This window comes from Mytilus trossulus, chromosome 10 (genome assembly GCF_036588685.1).
Source record: "Mytilus trossulus isolate FHL-02 chromosome 10, PNRI_Mtr1.1.1.hap1, whole genome shotgun sequence".
In the NCBI taxonomy this organism is placed as follows: domain Eukaryota; kingdom Metazoa; phylum Mollusca; class Bivalvia; order Mytilida; family Mytilidae; genus Mytilus; species Mytilus trossulus.
This window is the reverse complement of record NC_086382.1, coordinates 38,213,492-38,228,723: the sequence shown is the minus strand read 5'-3', so window position 1 is coordinate 38,228,723 and position 15,232 is coordinate 38,213,492. Positions and strand designations below refer to the sequence as shown.

Below are 15,232 nucleotides of genomic sequence, written 5' to 3'. Positions count from 1 at the left end.
CTAAACTGCTTTAACAGTGGAAATATACTTTTAAGAAAAATAGTGCAGTATTGTCAAAAAATATCTTATATTTCCAAATTTATTCATTCATCCATTATAAAGTATAACATGCAATTTAAAAAACATGTAATGAAATACATGAAAATTTAATTGCAAATACATATTGTTTACCTTATACTTTTAAAAAAAAAAAATTTATACAATTCTTATACAATTGAAATAGTATTTTCAAGATTAAAAATTATATTTTTGGCTCTCCAAAAAATTACCCAGTTCCCATTCCCAGGTGATGGACTAGACTTCCTGTTCTGGATGCCAATGACTGCTCTGACTGGGTCCATCCTGTAAATCTACTGAAGGCCTGCTCCTCTGGTAAACCAGGAGATTTTCTGCCTGGTTCATCTACATCCATGGCTTGGAAATCATCCTCGTTATCCATGCACCAAACAATACCTATAAATTACAGAATTGCTGCCAATCAAACATTAGTTTTAAATATGGGGTCATATAATTCATGTAGCTGAATATGTTTATTTTTTCTGAACTTTTATTGCAAAATGTCATGTAACCTATAAAAACAGACAAAAGTAAAATTGAAGATTTTTTTTATCGAAAGAAAAAATGACAGTCATATAATGAAGCTATTGAAAATTTTACACACCCTTTAACGGTATGAAATTTCCTATTGAAAAGTCTGTGCCAACACAAAAATGACAGGTGTACTTTGTAAAGAGCTTTAAAATTTCAGTAATGTAGAAATACAGTATAGATAAATTTGAATGATAAATAATGTTATAATTAATAAGCATATAATTTTAAACAATTGTGACTTGAATAGAGTGTTGTCTCATTGAAACTCATACCCATGTTCATCTTTTTATATCTATATTTATCTAGATGAAGAAAATAATCTATGGTGTGCATGCCAGGTGCTTTATATCTTGATTGATTTGCATTCATCATGAGCACTTGACCCTAAAATACAGTTTTTCAAATAAAAACTGATAAATTTTACAAAAACACAAACCTCCATCAACATCATCTGGTCCCACATTTTTCAGAGCTTCTTTTGCTAGCTCCATATTGTATCCTGCTGTTATCATTTCATGTAAAAATTTACTGGTTTTGATTTCATCTGGTTCTTCAACTTCTACCATAACTTCTTCTTCACTTTCTTTTGTTTCTTCTTCTTCTTGTCTTCTTCTATCCATATGTTCCACATCCTCTTTGGCAGCAGACATAGCTTTCACAAGATCTTCTCTTGTACATCCCTGTTTAACAGCAGACAACAGTGGATAAATGAGAGCAGACGGCTCATGATTGGAGCCAATTTTAACAAGTTCTTGTTGCAATATCACCATCTGATCAATTGTGAAGAAATTCAAGCAATAATATTTTTCTCTCTTCTCATCTATGTATCTCAGCCAGTTTTCATGACACTGCTCAAGAAATTTCGCTATTTTGGGTATAATAGCACTAACATCTTGACTGGACTCATCAACTCTTCCTTTTAATGTTTGTCTGTCCTCTCCATATCCAAAGTATATGAAAGCACATGCATGTCTTCCTCGGTCGCAGAGAAATTTTACATGCCACTGAGAGAACAAAACGCAGCCTTCTTCTACTAGTTTGGCATAAATATTTCCAAGTCGGACTACACCATCCAAAATCTGTAAGTAAAATTTATATTTTTATAACCCTTTCTGAAATTTATCTTAAAAATCATTTCTCATGATTTAATAATCATAATTTGAAATAGGTCTTTTCACCTTGATGAAGCTAATTTCATTCAAAATCATAGTTTAAATTAATTGAGAGATCACCTATTTGTTAAAGTCTTATCATTTCTGTGTCATTTGGTCTTTTGTGGATAGTTGTCTCATTGGCAATCATACCACATCTTCTTTTTTATATTATCAGTTATTTTTCCTAAAAGTTTAGTGTGTGTGAAATTGTCTACTTCACAATGAAAACCTAAGATCACAGTATAGAAACAATATTCTAAAGTCCAGGGGCAGTAATTCAATTCAAATCAAACTTGAATGAAAACATTTTCTATCTGAATCTTATCGTTATATACCAATAAGACAAAATTATATCCTGGCACATAAACAGCTATTGTATTCAACTTTTGATATCTGGAATTTCAAAATAGAAAAAGGTCAGATAAATAATTTTAAACTAAAAACCTGTCAACCTATGACAAAGGCTTAACAAATCTGGATTTTAGGCATTTCATGAACAGTAAATATCTATAGATGTATTGGTTGGTTTTAGACTTTTAAATTAACAGTTTTAAATATCTGATGTCTTTAGGTTTAGTTGTTGAATATTTGTTTCATTGATGTTTACCTGGCTCGAGAACACAGTTATTTTGTAGTGCATTTCTTTTAGACAATACATTCAAATTGAATCAAAGCGCTGTAACCACTGTAGGCAGTTAACCAAAAACCAAGACAAACATAATTATGAAAACTGTGGCAATGTTGCTTCAACTTTTTTTTAAAGATTTAAAAGAACAAACATTAAACATTCATATATAATTGTGCATTTATGTTCATTTAATGAACTAAACATTAAGGCAAATAATTCATATTTTATCAAGGTTTTCAATAGCAACGCACATGACCACGAATGGTCATGAGTCTTTCATGAGTCAGCAGTGGTACAAATTTGCAATGATTGCGGTTCTTCTAGTTGAGCGTAATTGTTCGTATTAGTTGACTGTTGGTAGTTCAAGTTAACTTTAGTACGAGCTTGTAAAAGTATGAATAGACTTGCGTCCCTGGAAAGAAAACTGAGTTTGTGTTTTACAGTACAAAAGTTATGAGACACAAATCAGACAAATGTTTACTACTACAGGGATCAATGGTGAGGTCTGACTGACCTGTCCATAGTAAATGTAAATGACTCCCACCTTCACCCCAAGTCCATGATGTCTAAGTTTGGAATAAAATGACAGGTGTAAGGGTCTAGCAAAGTGATATGCATATGTGTCGCTATGAGATTGACCTTGTATGTCATTCAATCTTTTTGAAATGAAAAACAGGAATGATAAAATTGAGAATGGAAATGGGGAATGTGTCAAAGAGACAACAACCTGATCAAATAAAAAAACAACAGCAGAAGGTCACCACCAGGTCTTTAATGTAGTGAGAAATTCCCGCACCCGTTGGCGTCCTTCAGCTGGCCCCTAAACAAATATATACTAGTTCAGTGATAATGAACGCCATACTAATTTCCAAATTGTACACAAGAAACTAAAATTAAAAAAATACAAGACTAACAAAGGCCAGAGGCTCCTGACTTGGGACAGGCACAAAAATTAATATGGTTTAAAGGCGTTGGTATCTAAATCTTTTACAAGTTCTCAAAATACACACAAGAGGGTGTGGGGTGACCCTAGGGACAACCCCTACTTTTCATTTGATTTTTTATATTGTCCCATACATGAATATATATGGTTTATTGGTGGGGATCTCGACTATTAACAAGTTTTCAAACAGGAGGGGTTGGGGACCCCAGTGACTTCCCCTATATTTCATTTGATTTGTTATAATGTCCAATACATGAATATATGTGGTTGAGGGGTGGGGATCTCATCTGTTGCTAAGTATCAAACAGGAGTGGGTAGGGTGACCCTATGGACTCTCCCTATATTTCATTTGATTAGTTCTCATACATGAATATATATGGTTTAATTTAAAGGTGGGGATCTTGACGGTTTCCAATTTCACAATCAGATGACTGCAGGGACTCCCCCTATATTTTATTTAACTTAGAGTTGGGGGTCCCAACTGTTTCAAAGTTCTTAAACATGAGGGGTAGGGTGACCACAGGGACTTCCCCTATATTTCATTTGATTTGTTACATAGTCTATCTGTCGATACCTGTTACTTGGCATTGCACACGGTCATGTTCTTCTCTGGCTGTTTATAACGTCTTTACACTAAATCAATTGTATGTTGGATGTGTACGGATTGAGTGTTTAGTCTTAGAGGCATGATTTTTTTATTAGTTGTCAGTGGCTTTGAACTAGCTGTCAGATAACTGTGAGTTCTCTCAGATCTGTTCATTGTGTCTTTTTGTGTCGGGATGTATAAGTACCCTGCCACGTCCACTTGTATTTTTTTGTCTGTCTGATGAGATAAACCTTTTTCAACTGATTTTATAGTTCGTTCTTATAACACTGGCCCAGGTTAGGGGGATGGTTGGGATCCCGCTAACATGTTTAATCCCGCCACATTATTTATGTATGTGCCTGTCCCAAGGCAGGAGCCTGTAATTCAGTGGTTGTCGTTTGTTTATGTGTTACATATTTGTTTTTCGTTCATTTTTTACATAAATGAGGCCGTTAGTTTTCTCGTTTGAATTATTTTACATTATCTTATCGGGGCCTTTTTTAGCTGGCTATGCGGTAAGGTCTTTGCTCATTGTTGAAGGCCGTACGGTGACCTATAGTTGTTAATGTTTGTGTCATTTTGGTCTTTTGTCAGTAGTTGTCTCATTGGCAATCATACCATATCTTCATTTTTATATTATACATGAGTATATATGGTTAAGGGGTGATGATCTCGAATTTTTCCAAATTCTCAAACATGAAGGTGTACAGTGACCATAGAGACCCCCTTATAATTTATTTGATTTGTAATATTGTCCCATACATAAATATATATTGTTTAAGATTGTGGATCTTGACCGTTATAAATTCTCAAACAGAAAGGGGTAGAATCATTTCATATGATTTGTTATATTGTCCCATACATGAATAGATATTGTTTAGGGGTGGGGATCTTGACCTTTACCAAGTTTTGGTCATTTTGGTTTCTTGTGGATAGTTGTCTCATTGGCAATCATACCACTTCTTTTTTTTATATACGAAACTTCCAGCTATTTTAACTGACCTATCAAAATTGAGAAGAAAAAATACCCCTTGAAATTGCAGTAATATGTTTAACTTGAAAAGCATTTAACATGCATTACCAACATTTATCACTGATAAAAAAAAATTATACTGTTACCAGGAACATATATATTGTTAGATAAACTGTTCCCAGTTGTAACTTGTATTGGATTTTGACATTAAAATTGGTGTACAAAATATTTTCTGCTTTTTCTTTCTTTAAAACAATTTTGGTTTTCAATTCTAGTGTTTATATTTATTTACCATGCATAGCTGTATTTTGTCATCTGTCTGGATTTTTTTAGTTGAAAGCCCCAAAACCTGGGATTACCCTTATCCGCTTCCGGAATCAGATCCGATATTGTAATCTCGCGGCAGCCATTTTATTTACAATGTTGTTTTTAACAGAAAGTGAGATATGATTTTACTCGGATTTACACATTATTTATCAGCGATTTTCTGTATAAAGCTAGCAGTTGAACAAATTGAACATCGCTGTCATGAATAGTAATAATGAAAATAAGTTTGAGATTGTTTTTTTAGGAAACTTTGGTAAAAATGTTTGCAAAGTTATTTTTTTATTTTCTTTCAAGGTCCGTCGGGGGTAGCACAAGCACTTGTTTCTATCCATTGGAAGACCCACTATCAACATACATTTACGAGTAGGTCACAGACCACGGACCAGAGCTAATTTGGACCCCTGCGTCCAAATTAAAAAGATACGAAAATTTCGTCTACTAATTCAAAATTGCCGCCAACAGCGTGATTAGTTGAACTTATATACGTAGTTGACTACGTATATTGACGACTAACAATATTCCTACGAGTTTTGCAATTTCGGAAATCTTAACTACTTGTCTTTAGAGATTTTTGGCGATTAAATATTTCATACATTTGTTCTTTGACATCTTAGCCAAAAGCTCAGCGGATAACAAACTACATAAGGATTCCTAATGTGCTCTACTTCCTAACTTCAAAACTTTTGGGAAAATCGAATATCATTTAAGATTTTTCTGGTCATATTTTTTGTAATCTAGAATGAAAAGTATGAAAAAACTGTCCAATAAGTTATAAATAATATATTAGCCAGCTAGATGATAACAATGGCACGTATTTCAGCATTTATTGGATAGTACACAAATCCAGGGTGATCTGTTTTCACTCATGAAAAATACTAACATTATTCCTGGGTATAAGACAGATCATTCTGCTATAACTTTCACCTTTTCTGCCAGTTTAGCAAAGCGGGGAAAGGGATATTGGAAATTTAACTCCCAACTGTTGCGAGATTTAGACTATATCAAAAAAGTTAAAACATGTATAAATGAGAGTATTTTAGAATATTATGAATCAGGCAACATAGATGATCTGTTAAATGTTAAACTCTCATGCAATGATCAAGTATTTTTTGAGTTGATAAAAATGAAAATTAGATCTTTGTCTATTGGTTACAGTATTCAAAAAGCTAGAGAGGAAAAAGCTGCAACACTTTTACTGGAAAATGACATTCAAAGTTTGGAAAATCATATGAACATATCTCCTGATGGTCAAATTCATGCAGCTTTAAACCAGAAAAAGTTAGAATTAGAAAATATAAGAGAAAGAAAAATTGAAGGTGTTTTTTTAAGATCCCACGCTAACTGGCAAGAGAATGGGGAAAAGTGTTCAGAGTTTTTTTGTAAATTGGAAAAGAAAAATTTTATTAAAAAAACGATAACTGAGCTCATAGATGAAAATGGAAAACATATATCAGATCAATCTAGAGTTTTACAAGAAGAAATGAATTTTTATAAAACATTATACTCAAGTAAAAATCTGGAATGTGATGATGATTCCTTTTTCAAGCACAATGTTAAACTCACAGAAGAAGAGAAGGATTTGTGTGAGGGTAATATTTCTTTTAAAGAATGTGCAGAATCTCTAAAATCTATGTCAAATGGAAAGAGTCCAGGCTCAGATGGGTATACTGTAGAATTTTACAAAGTCTTTTGGCGAGATATTGGACCTTTTCTTTTTAGATCATTATATTTTGGCTATGAAAATGGGGAATTTTCTAAATTTCAGTATCAAAGTGTCATTACGTGTATTCCAAAAGAAGATAAAGATAGACGTTATCTAGCTAATTGGCGCCCAATTAGCCTTATGAATACTGACACCAAGATTGCTTCTGCCGTTATTGCTAATAGAATAAAACCTGTTTTACCATCTATTATCAGTGACTGTCAGAAAGGCTTTATTAAAGATAGATTTATGGGTGAGAATACACGTCTATTGTATGATTTGATGCACTATTTGGAAAAGCATAACAAAACTGGTCTTTTACTACTAGTAGATTTTGAAAAGGCTTTTGACTCTATTGAATGGTCTTTTTTGAAAAAAGCATTGAAGAGTTTCAATTTTGGGCCATCTATATGCAGATGGTTTGAAGTATTTTATTTGAAAGCATCAAGTTGTGTTATAAATAATGGCCATCTTTCAAGCTTCTTTAATTTGGAGAGAAGCTGTAGACAAGGTGACCCCCTCTCCCCTTATCTTTTTATTATAGGTGTTGAGTTACTTTCTATGAAAATAAGGTCAAACCCCAAAATAAAGGGAACTTTTGTTCATGAAAATGAATCCCTTTTGAGTCAATATGCTGATGACACTTTCCTTGTTTTGGATGGAACTGAAACATCTTTGAGGGAGACTTTAAATTGTTTCGACTCATTCCAAAAAGTATCTGGGTTAAAAATTAATTCTTCTAAAACTAAAGCTGTGTGGGTTGGGAATAAAAAGTATTCAGATCTGATTCTCTGTCCTGATTTAAAACTTCAGTGGTGCTATTCAAATTTTAAACTTTTGGGAATTGAATTCTCTTTAGATCTTGATAGTATGCCAGAAATTAATTTCTCCAAAAAGATAAAGGAAGTGTCAGGCATTCTTAAGAGTTGGCAACATAGAAAATTAACCCTAATGGGAAAGATTACTGTTATCAAGACTTTGGCACTTCCAAAATTAATTCACCTGTTGACTGCACTACCCAACTTGCCAGAATCAAAATTAAATGAGTTGAATACTTTATTCTTTCAATTCATATGGAATGGAAAACCTGATCGAATTAGACGAAGTACTTTAATCGGAGATATTCCACAAGGAGGTTTAAATATGATTAATATACATTATTTTAATATATACCTTAAGATTGGCTGGATAAAGAGGTTTTCATCCAATTTATATGGTAGTTGGCAATCATTATTATTAAAAAACATTGAACAGTATGGTGGAGAAAGGGTATTGCATTTTCAAAAGGAGAAACTCAGAGAAATCTCTGATAGTCTTAGCAATCCTTTTTGGAAGGATGTATTTTTTAGCTTTCATGTAGCAAGGCCTGCTACCAATATTTCTGTTCAAGATATTTTGTCATTAGATATTTTAAATTTTGCACCTCTAGTAGATTTTCCGTATTTTATTCAGTGGCATAGAAGGGGAGTGCAGTCTTTGTTTGACCTTATTAACTTAGAGACTAAGGACTTTTGTAATTTTGATCAGATAGGACCAAGACTTCAAACAAATAATTTTTTAAAGTATTATGGTCTCATTGCTAACATTCCAAAGTATATGAGAGAATATATTAAAGAAAAGATTGCTCATGTAAATTTTGAAACTTTTAACTGTATTGATATTTTTTTGGAAAGATTATTGTGTAACAAAAAGGCAAAGTTTGTATACAAAGATCTTGTTGACAGAAATGTGCAACTGCCAACAGAAAAGTTCTTACAATGGGAGGAATCACTAGGTATTGAAATTGCAGATTGGTCAGAATATTATGTTATTTTAAGAAAATCATGTAAAGACACTTATTTAAGAACTTATCAATATAAATTTTTACATAGAATAATTGCAACTAACACTTTCTTATATAAAGTTAAACTTAAAGATTCAAAGCTTTGTACTTTTTGTAAGGTTTCTGATGAAACCATGGAGCATTTATTCTATGAATGTCCAATAACACATTTTATATGGCAAACTTTTTCACAAAAACTGAAAAGATATTTTGTGAACTTTACATTATCTAAGAAGCACATTTTTCTTGGTCTTCAAAATGAGAGTTTACTGTTGAATTTGATTATTATTATTGCAAAGAACTATATATACAAATGTAAATTGTATGAAAAGAAACCAAGTATTATAGGGTTATTAGCAAAAATAAGAAAATATCAGGAAAATGAACATTATATAGCAAAGAAAAATGGTACCACACCTTATTTTCAAAAATTCTGGGCCCCATTAGATTACATTTTTACTGATTAGTCACCATTACTTTTGATTCAAATCATATAAAATAAAAAATGAAACTTACAGTTCATAAAGAGCAGATCTTTACAAAGATAACATTTTTCTTTGCAATACACAAGTTGATTTATGTTATGTTAATGCAAGTGCGAGAGTGTGTGTATGTGTGTGTGATTATTTCTTTTCCACTTTTTATTATAATGTTAATATTTAAATAATATATATTCACATTAAAAAAAAAAAAAAAAAAAAAAAAATGTTTACAGTGGGTTAGCTTTCATTAGTCTTCACTATCTATAGATTAAAAACTTTTGGTTATATTTATAATTTAGAATCATCATTGAAGGTGGAGCACGATTGCGCAGTTAATTAATTCTATAAATGTGCCATTTGTATGCAAGAGTGACATTCCGTTGTATTATGTGCCAATTCGAAAAAGTTATGCGAGTATTCTCTCCCCTTAACAGGTTCATTATTTTATAAATAAGTTTACATTTCTGATATAATTTTGAATAATTACAAAATGTATACATTCAATATATTTCAGTTTTTGTTATTGTTGTATCAAAAACATTGATGTACGAATATAATTTCATTAATTTGAAACGTTTAAAAATATTACATACCAATATAAAGAACCCTTCATCATTTTTGAAAAAGACTATGAATGAAAATCGCATGAATTATCTGCTCTTGATGATAGATTGATTGGCAAATGAACATGCGTTATCTTATAGTAATCACAGAAACTGACCAGCGAGCAATTATTAATTGTAGCTTATTCAACCTTTAAACAATTGTCCACTACTAACGAATGTTACTTTATACAAATATAACATTATAAGGACTAAGTTAGCTAAATCTACCAATTTTATTAGATATTATGATTTTTTATTGCAATAGATTATATAAATATGCTATTACATTGCGTTATTGTTACATGAAAAAACGGCAATGTACTATGAGACTAGTAATATGTACTAAATAATAAAAGTTGAAAACATTTATTTTAGATTTACAATACATACAATTATTTTATACAAAAAAAAAAAAAAAAAAAAAAAAAAAAAAATCCAGGGTGCTCGCATAAGGCAGCTTAACTGCCTAAAAAAATGCCCCTGCTCTTTGTCAAAAAGATTTTTACAGTGTAGTGTACTACCTGTGAGACAAATAATATCAAAATTATAGAAACTTCTACCAGCTCTAACTCAAAATATTGACAATTCTGTGTTAAAGGGGTGTAAAATTCAGTTTGACAGCTTCAAAAGTGATGAAATTTGACCTTTTTGAACTGGACCAAATCACTACTTAACATAAAGATTCAGCAATTTTGTTGACATGTAATTACACCCCCCTTCTTAATATTTCATGCATTTAATTTTAAGAAATAAATTGAGAAAGTGTATCAAATAAAACGTGCAAGTTATGCACTTTAAACTAGGGACTATATTTGTAGACAACAAAAACTAAAGGATGATTACTGTGTCCTTGGACCACCTTATTCATATCAAAATTATGTTACCTCCATAAATCTATCCACATCATCTTTTCCTTTCTCTGCTTTCCCAGCTACTAACATAAGTCTGGACTGAAGGTCATGAAGTTGATCATATCTGTAGAGCTTTCTCTGAGCAACATTGCCTTCAAGATCATCTTCAGCAACTCTAAGTTCCAATACTTCATTCAAGTTCTAATCAAGTGATAAAAGTAAATGCATCAAATATGGAGAAAAATTAATCAAACATTTTTTGAACAGATGTACAACTGGAGCAACCTACTTTCCTACCCAACACCAAACAACCCTAAATCAATAACTTAATTAAATGTCAAAGGGCTCTAACTCCTTCAAATCATCATTGCAATATCTAGCACACTATTCACTAAAATCAAATAAAAAAATATATATTACACAAAAATAAGCTGTGAAAAATTTGCCAATGAAGTAATTACACAAATTTCACAAGTAACAAAACTGTCCTATTTCTCAAATGGTTTCTGAATGATATGAATGTATATGAAACATAAAATAATGTATCAAAACTTACAGTTTTTCGAAGATTTTCAATTTTCTTCAAATTGCCAACTTGATAAATTCCTTTGGTGTTTATAGCTTCAGCCTGTTGAAGGGAGCTAACTTCTACTGAACCATGAGATTGTTTTACTGTCTGTAACCATGCCAACTGTCTATTGGTGTCAATCTGCACAAAAAGATTGCATAGTAGAGTGGTTGTTACATTTTCAAGCTAATATCATTTTTTCTTAACAGTTCTCATATCATAATCAGATTTGAAACAGTAAGTCCAAATTGAATTTTTCAAAAGTATTGAAAAAGTTAAGAAAAGAAACAATATAAATGCTGGAGTAACGGTTTATTCTTTTTTCATTTTTGTACATAAATGAGGCAGAATTTTTCTGGTATTATTATTTTTTTAATTTGTAATTTTGAGGCCCTTTCTAGCCATATAGTTATTTAACTTCTATGTCATTTGGTCTCTGGTAGAGATTTGTCTCCTTGTCAATCATTCCACATCTTCTTACTTTTATATAAACATACCAATTTCTTTGGAAGTGTTGGGTTTGCTAACAATTCTTTCCAGACTTCTTGACACTTATTCAGGAAGATCTTTGTATTGCAGTCTTTCTCCAAATTGAATATCAGTGGAGCATACCCAGTTGTTGCTGAGTGGAGACAGTTGACCTTGTCAATCTCCATGTCTCCTTCTCCAGCAGAAATACTGGCCAAGTCAACAAACACCTTTAATTCTTTCAGCCCAGCTGTAAAAATTGATATCAACATCCATGCAAGAAATAAAATTTCATTTCACAATAATTTAATTTTGGATGTAACGCTTCTTCTGATTGGCTGACGTTATTTTGTTATCAGTGTATAGACATAATTTAGTCATGTGACTGTGACGTCATCAACGTTTTATCATGGTTTTCTACGGTTTAAAATGGAATTTAGAATTAAATTATAAGAAATGACTGAATTATTTTTCTGTCTATTCGAAATAACATAAAAAATGTGGTGCACACTGTTAAAAACTTGCTACGTGCTATTCAGTGTGCACCGAATTTTTTATGTTATTTCTTCATAGACAGGAAAATATTACAGTCATTCCTTAAATAACTTTGAATTAATCTCTTACAAGAAAAAAAAATCATGATACATTTAATCTTTTTTACTTCTAAATAATACTTTCTTGTAACAAACAAAGCAGTATGCAGTTTGATTAACAGTTCTAATGTAAACATAAGCATAGCAGACAATATTACTTTGGAGTAATTTATTTTCATGGGCACCAATTTTCCTTGAGAAAAAAAAATGTGTACACACTGATATTTCTGTATCTGTATGAGAATGTTGTCGATACCAATACTGGCTTTGATAAAACGGTATTTGAATTCATAGATTTATCAAAGTTTGGTTTGTCTAAATACAAATCAAAAGAAAACTGCTACTTCGTTTAAATTTTAAATGTGTGGTTTAGTTTTACTCATGAAATCAATGAAATCCACTTGGTATACATATTCTAAATAAATGTTATACTGAAAATGTAAAGGGTTATTTTTTATGCATATCTCATGGAAATGAATTCTCGAGTTAAGAAATATTTCACTTTGAAAAACTTAAATATGAAGATTTAAAGTTTTAATTTTGCTGAATTTATGGGTCAGTAGACTATTAAGACATTCTGTATTTGTATACACTAAGAATTCAAGATAACATACATGGCATAGTTTTTCTCAACCAATCAACAAGTTGTTTACATCTGATAAATGTTTTTAAACATTCAGCTCTGTCTGTTGTAACTTCCCTCAGGACAGAGCAGGTTTTCAGTAATGATCTGTCAAGCTTGTTCATACTAGTGTCAGCTCCCTTTGTCTAAAATGAAAAGAAGGAAATAAACACAAGGCATACCACCAATCTTTAGAAAATCTGCATGAGGTTAAGGGCATGACAACAGTTTTGAAGGTAACTAATTGATCAGTGTTTTGTATGCACATTTTCTAACTCTAGAATAGTGTCAGGTCTCGTCTTTATCATATGGAATACTCACACAATGTGTTAAAAGCCTTTTTTCTTCTTTTGACTTACATGATTTTGTTTTTAGTTTATTGAAAGTAGCAAAATGATTAAATAACTGAGTGCTGATATTTTCCATATATAAATAGTATACATGTGAGAGCAAAACAGACAGAGGGAAAGACTAATGAATGGACAGGCTTACTCAGTATTTCGATGTCCCCGACAGTGTGTTGTACTGGGACGAAAATGATAACAATATAAGAATCAGGTGATATAATTGTAATGTCTAGATAATGACCATTAAACATAGCACTACGTCTCAAACTATTACTAGGTGAGCACACTTTATTGACTTGAATTAAAATTTATATTTAACAGTCTAATCTAACTCATAGCAATGAAAATGTTTTGTGAACAATTCTTTTGTTTTAATTGCATAATGCTTGCTTTACAGTCTTGAGTTGCTTATCATCTGCTCATACACTGATGATACTGAAGACCTGGTAGTTGTTTGAGCAAATTATGTTTACTAAAATAAAAGAAGAATGTTTCTCAGGATACACAAATGCCCCAGCTGAAACTTGAGTTTTGTCATGCAAATGGGATGGACAGTGAAACAGAAGGAAAGGGTAACACTCAACACACCTACTTTACCATATTAAAAATCTGTGATGTATTTAAAGAGTAGTATGGCTTATCATATATAATGCTCACATATTTGCAAATCTCCATAATTTGACGGAAGTCTCCCTTTAGATCAAAAGCTTTTACTACTTCCAATATGGCCTCTGCACCAAATTCACAACTTTTCAGATTTCTGTATTTTTCTATCTGGTCAATTCTTTCTTCAACCCATTTTGTATTTCCTTCTCTATCAAGAAGCATTAGTTCACATCTTAAATTGTCTATTTCAGTCTTCTTGAAAAACCTTTCAAATTCAGAAAATAATAAATCCCCTCTTTTTAACTGCTGACAGATAGTTTGCCAATGATTAGCAGTTGGTTCCCATACATCACTTAAAACTTCTTCAATATTCAATTTTCTTCCTAATTTTTTCTTCAACTCAATACCTCTTTCTTCCCATAGCTTTGTAAAAAGAAGTCCTATGCTGCATTCCACAATGTCTGGTAGTACATCAAGCTGATCCTGACTAAGTTTAAAGATCTTAACAAATGGCCTGTGTTTCTCTAGATCTGCTATTTCATCAAATGACATAGTATTAACAAGGTAGTTCAGAGGATATGTCCCTAAATTCTCCAAATCTCTGATTTGTTTCTCCATTTCAAATGTATCAGCTGGAATAAAGGATAGTTATATCTGCAATTCTTTTTTAATTGGTCATAATGCAGTGAAGGTTATTATTAATGGATTTATTGTTGTTTAACTAAAATGACTCACTTTCAAGCTGAATTAAGTCTGAATAACTTTATGTTAAGTTTTTGAGTAAAAAGGCACAGTTTTCAAAACAGTACACTCCATAAAATCAACCATTATTAATTACTTACTAGAACACACCCGGGATATGGCGGGTCCATGACTGAATTAAAGTATATGGCTATGCGTAAGCCTTATTTTAGTATTGGTATATTCATCTGATAAAATCATGCCCATTATAAGATACACGGTTTTCTTCTGCTTTCAAATCTTTCTGTTTAATACGTCGACCTGGAACTTATTGATAATATTAATTATTTGGAAAACAAAAGGTCCTGACATGGAGTATTTTTTTATCAACAGCATTGTCCTATATTAGTTATAAAGTTGAATTCTTTGATTCGCTGTTTAAAGTCATGTCGGGTAACAAATTGAAAACTGTATTTTAAGTCCATATTTTTAGTATTTGTATTGTCATCTTAGAAAGTCTTACTAATTGAAATACTACAAAAGGGAACAATTTGACAATGATTGAATTTAGTAGTGTCAACCCTGTGATTATGACCCGTGTATATGGCAAAATCCTAAATACACCGTTTAGTGGTGCGCCTGTCAGATGCAGAACGTACAGATAAGGTAGTAGGTAACAGGTG

At 31.7% G+C, this 15,232-nt stretch overlaps 1 protein-coding gene across 1 annotated transcript in view; it reads right to left on the bottom strand.

Annotated features, from left to right (window-relative positions):
* LOC134687879 (E3 ubiquitin-protein ligase rnf213-alpha-like) overlaps window positions 1-15,232 on the bottom strand; it is a 144,354-nt gene that overhangs the window by 94,538 nt on the left and 34,584 nt on the right. The window contains exons 19-25 of the mRNA XM_063548337.1: window positions 13,860-14,500; window positions 12,908-13,061; window positions 11,730-11,950; window positions 11,221-11,373; window positions 10,698-10,865; window positions 1,028-1,670; window positions 270-453 (exon numbers count right to left, since the gene is read on the bottom strand). Of these exons, the coding sequence (XP_063404407.1) occupies window positions 270-453; window positions 1,028-1,670; window positions 10,698-10,865; window positions 11,221-11,373; window positions 11,730-11,950; window positions 12,908-13,061; window positions 13,860-14,500 (2,164 nt within the window). The remainder of the gene's footprint in view (window positions 1-269; window positions 454-1,027; window positions 1,671-10,697; window positions 10,866-11,220; window positions 11,374-11,729; window positions 11,951-12,907; window positions 13,062-13,859; window positions 14,501-15,232) is intronic.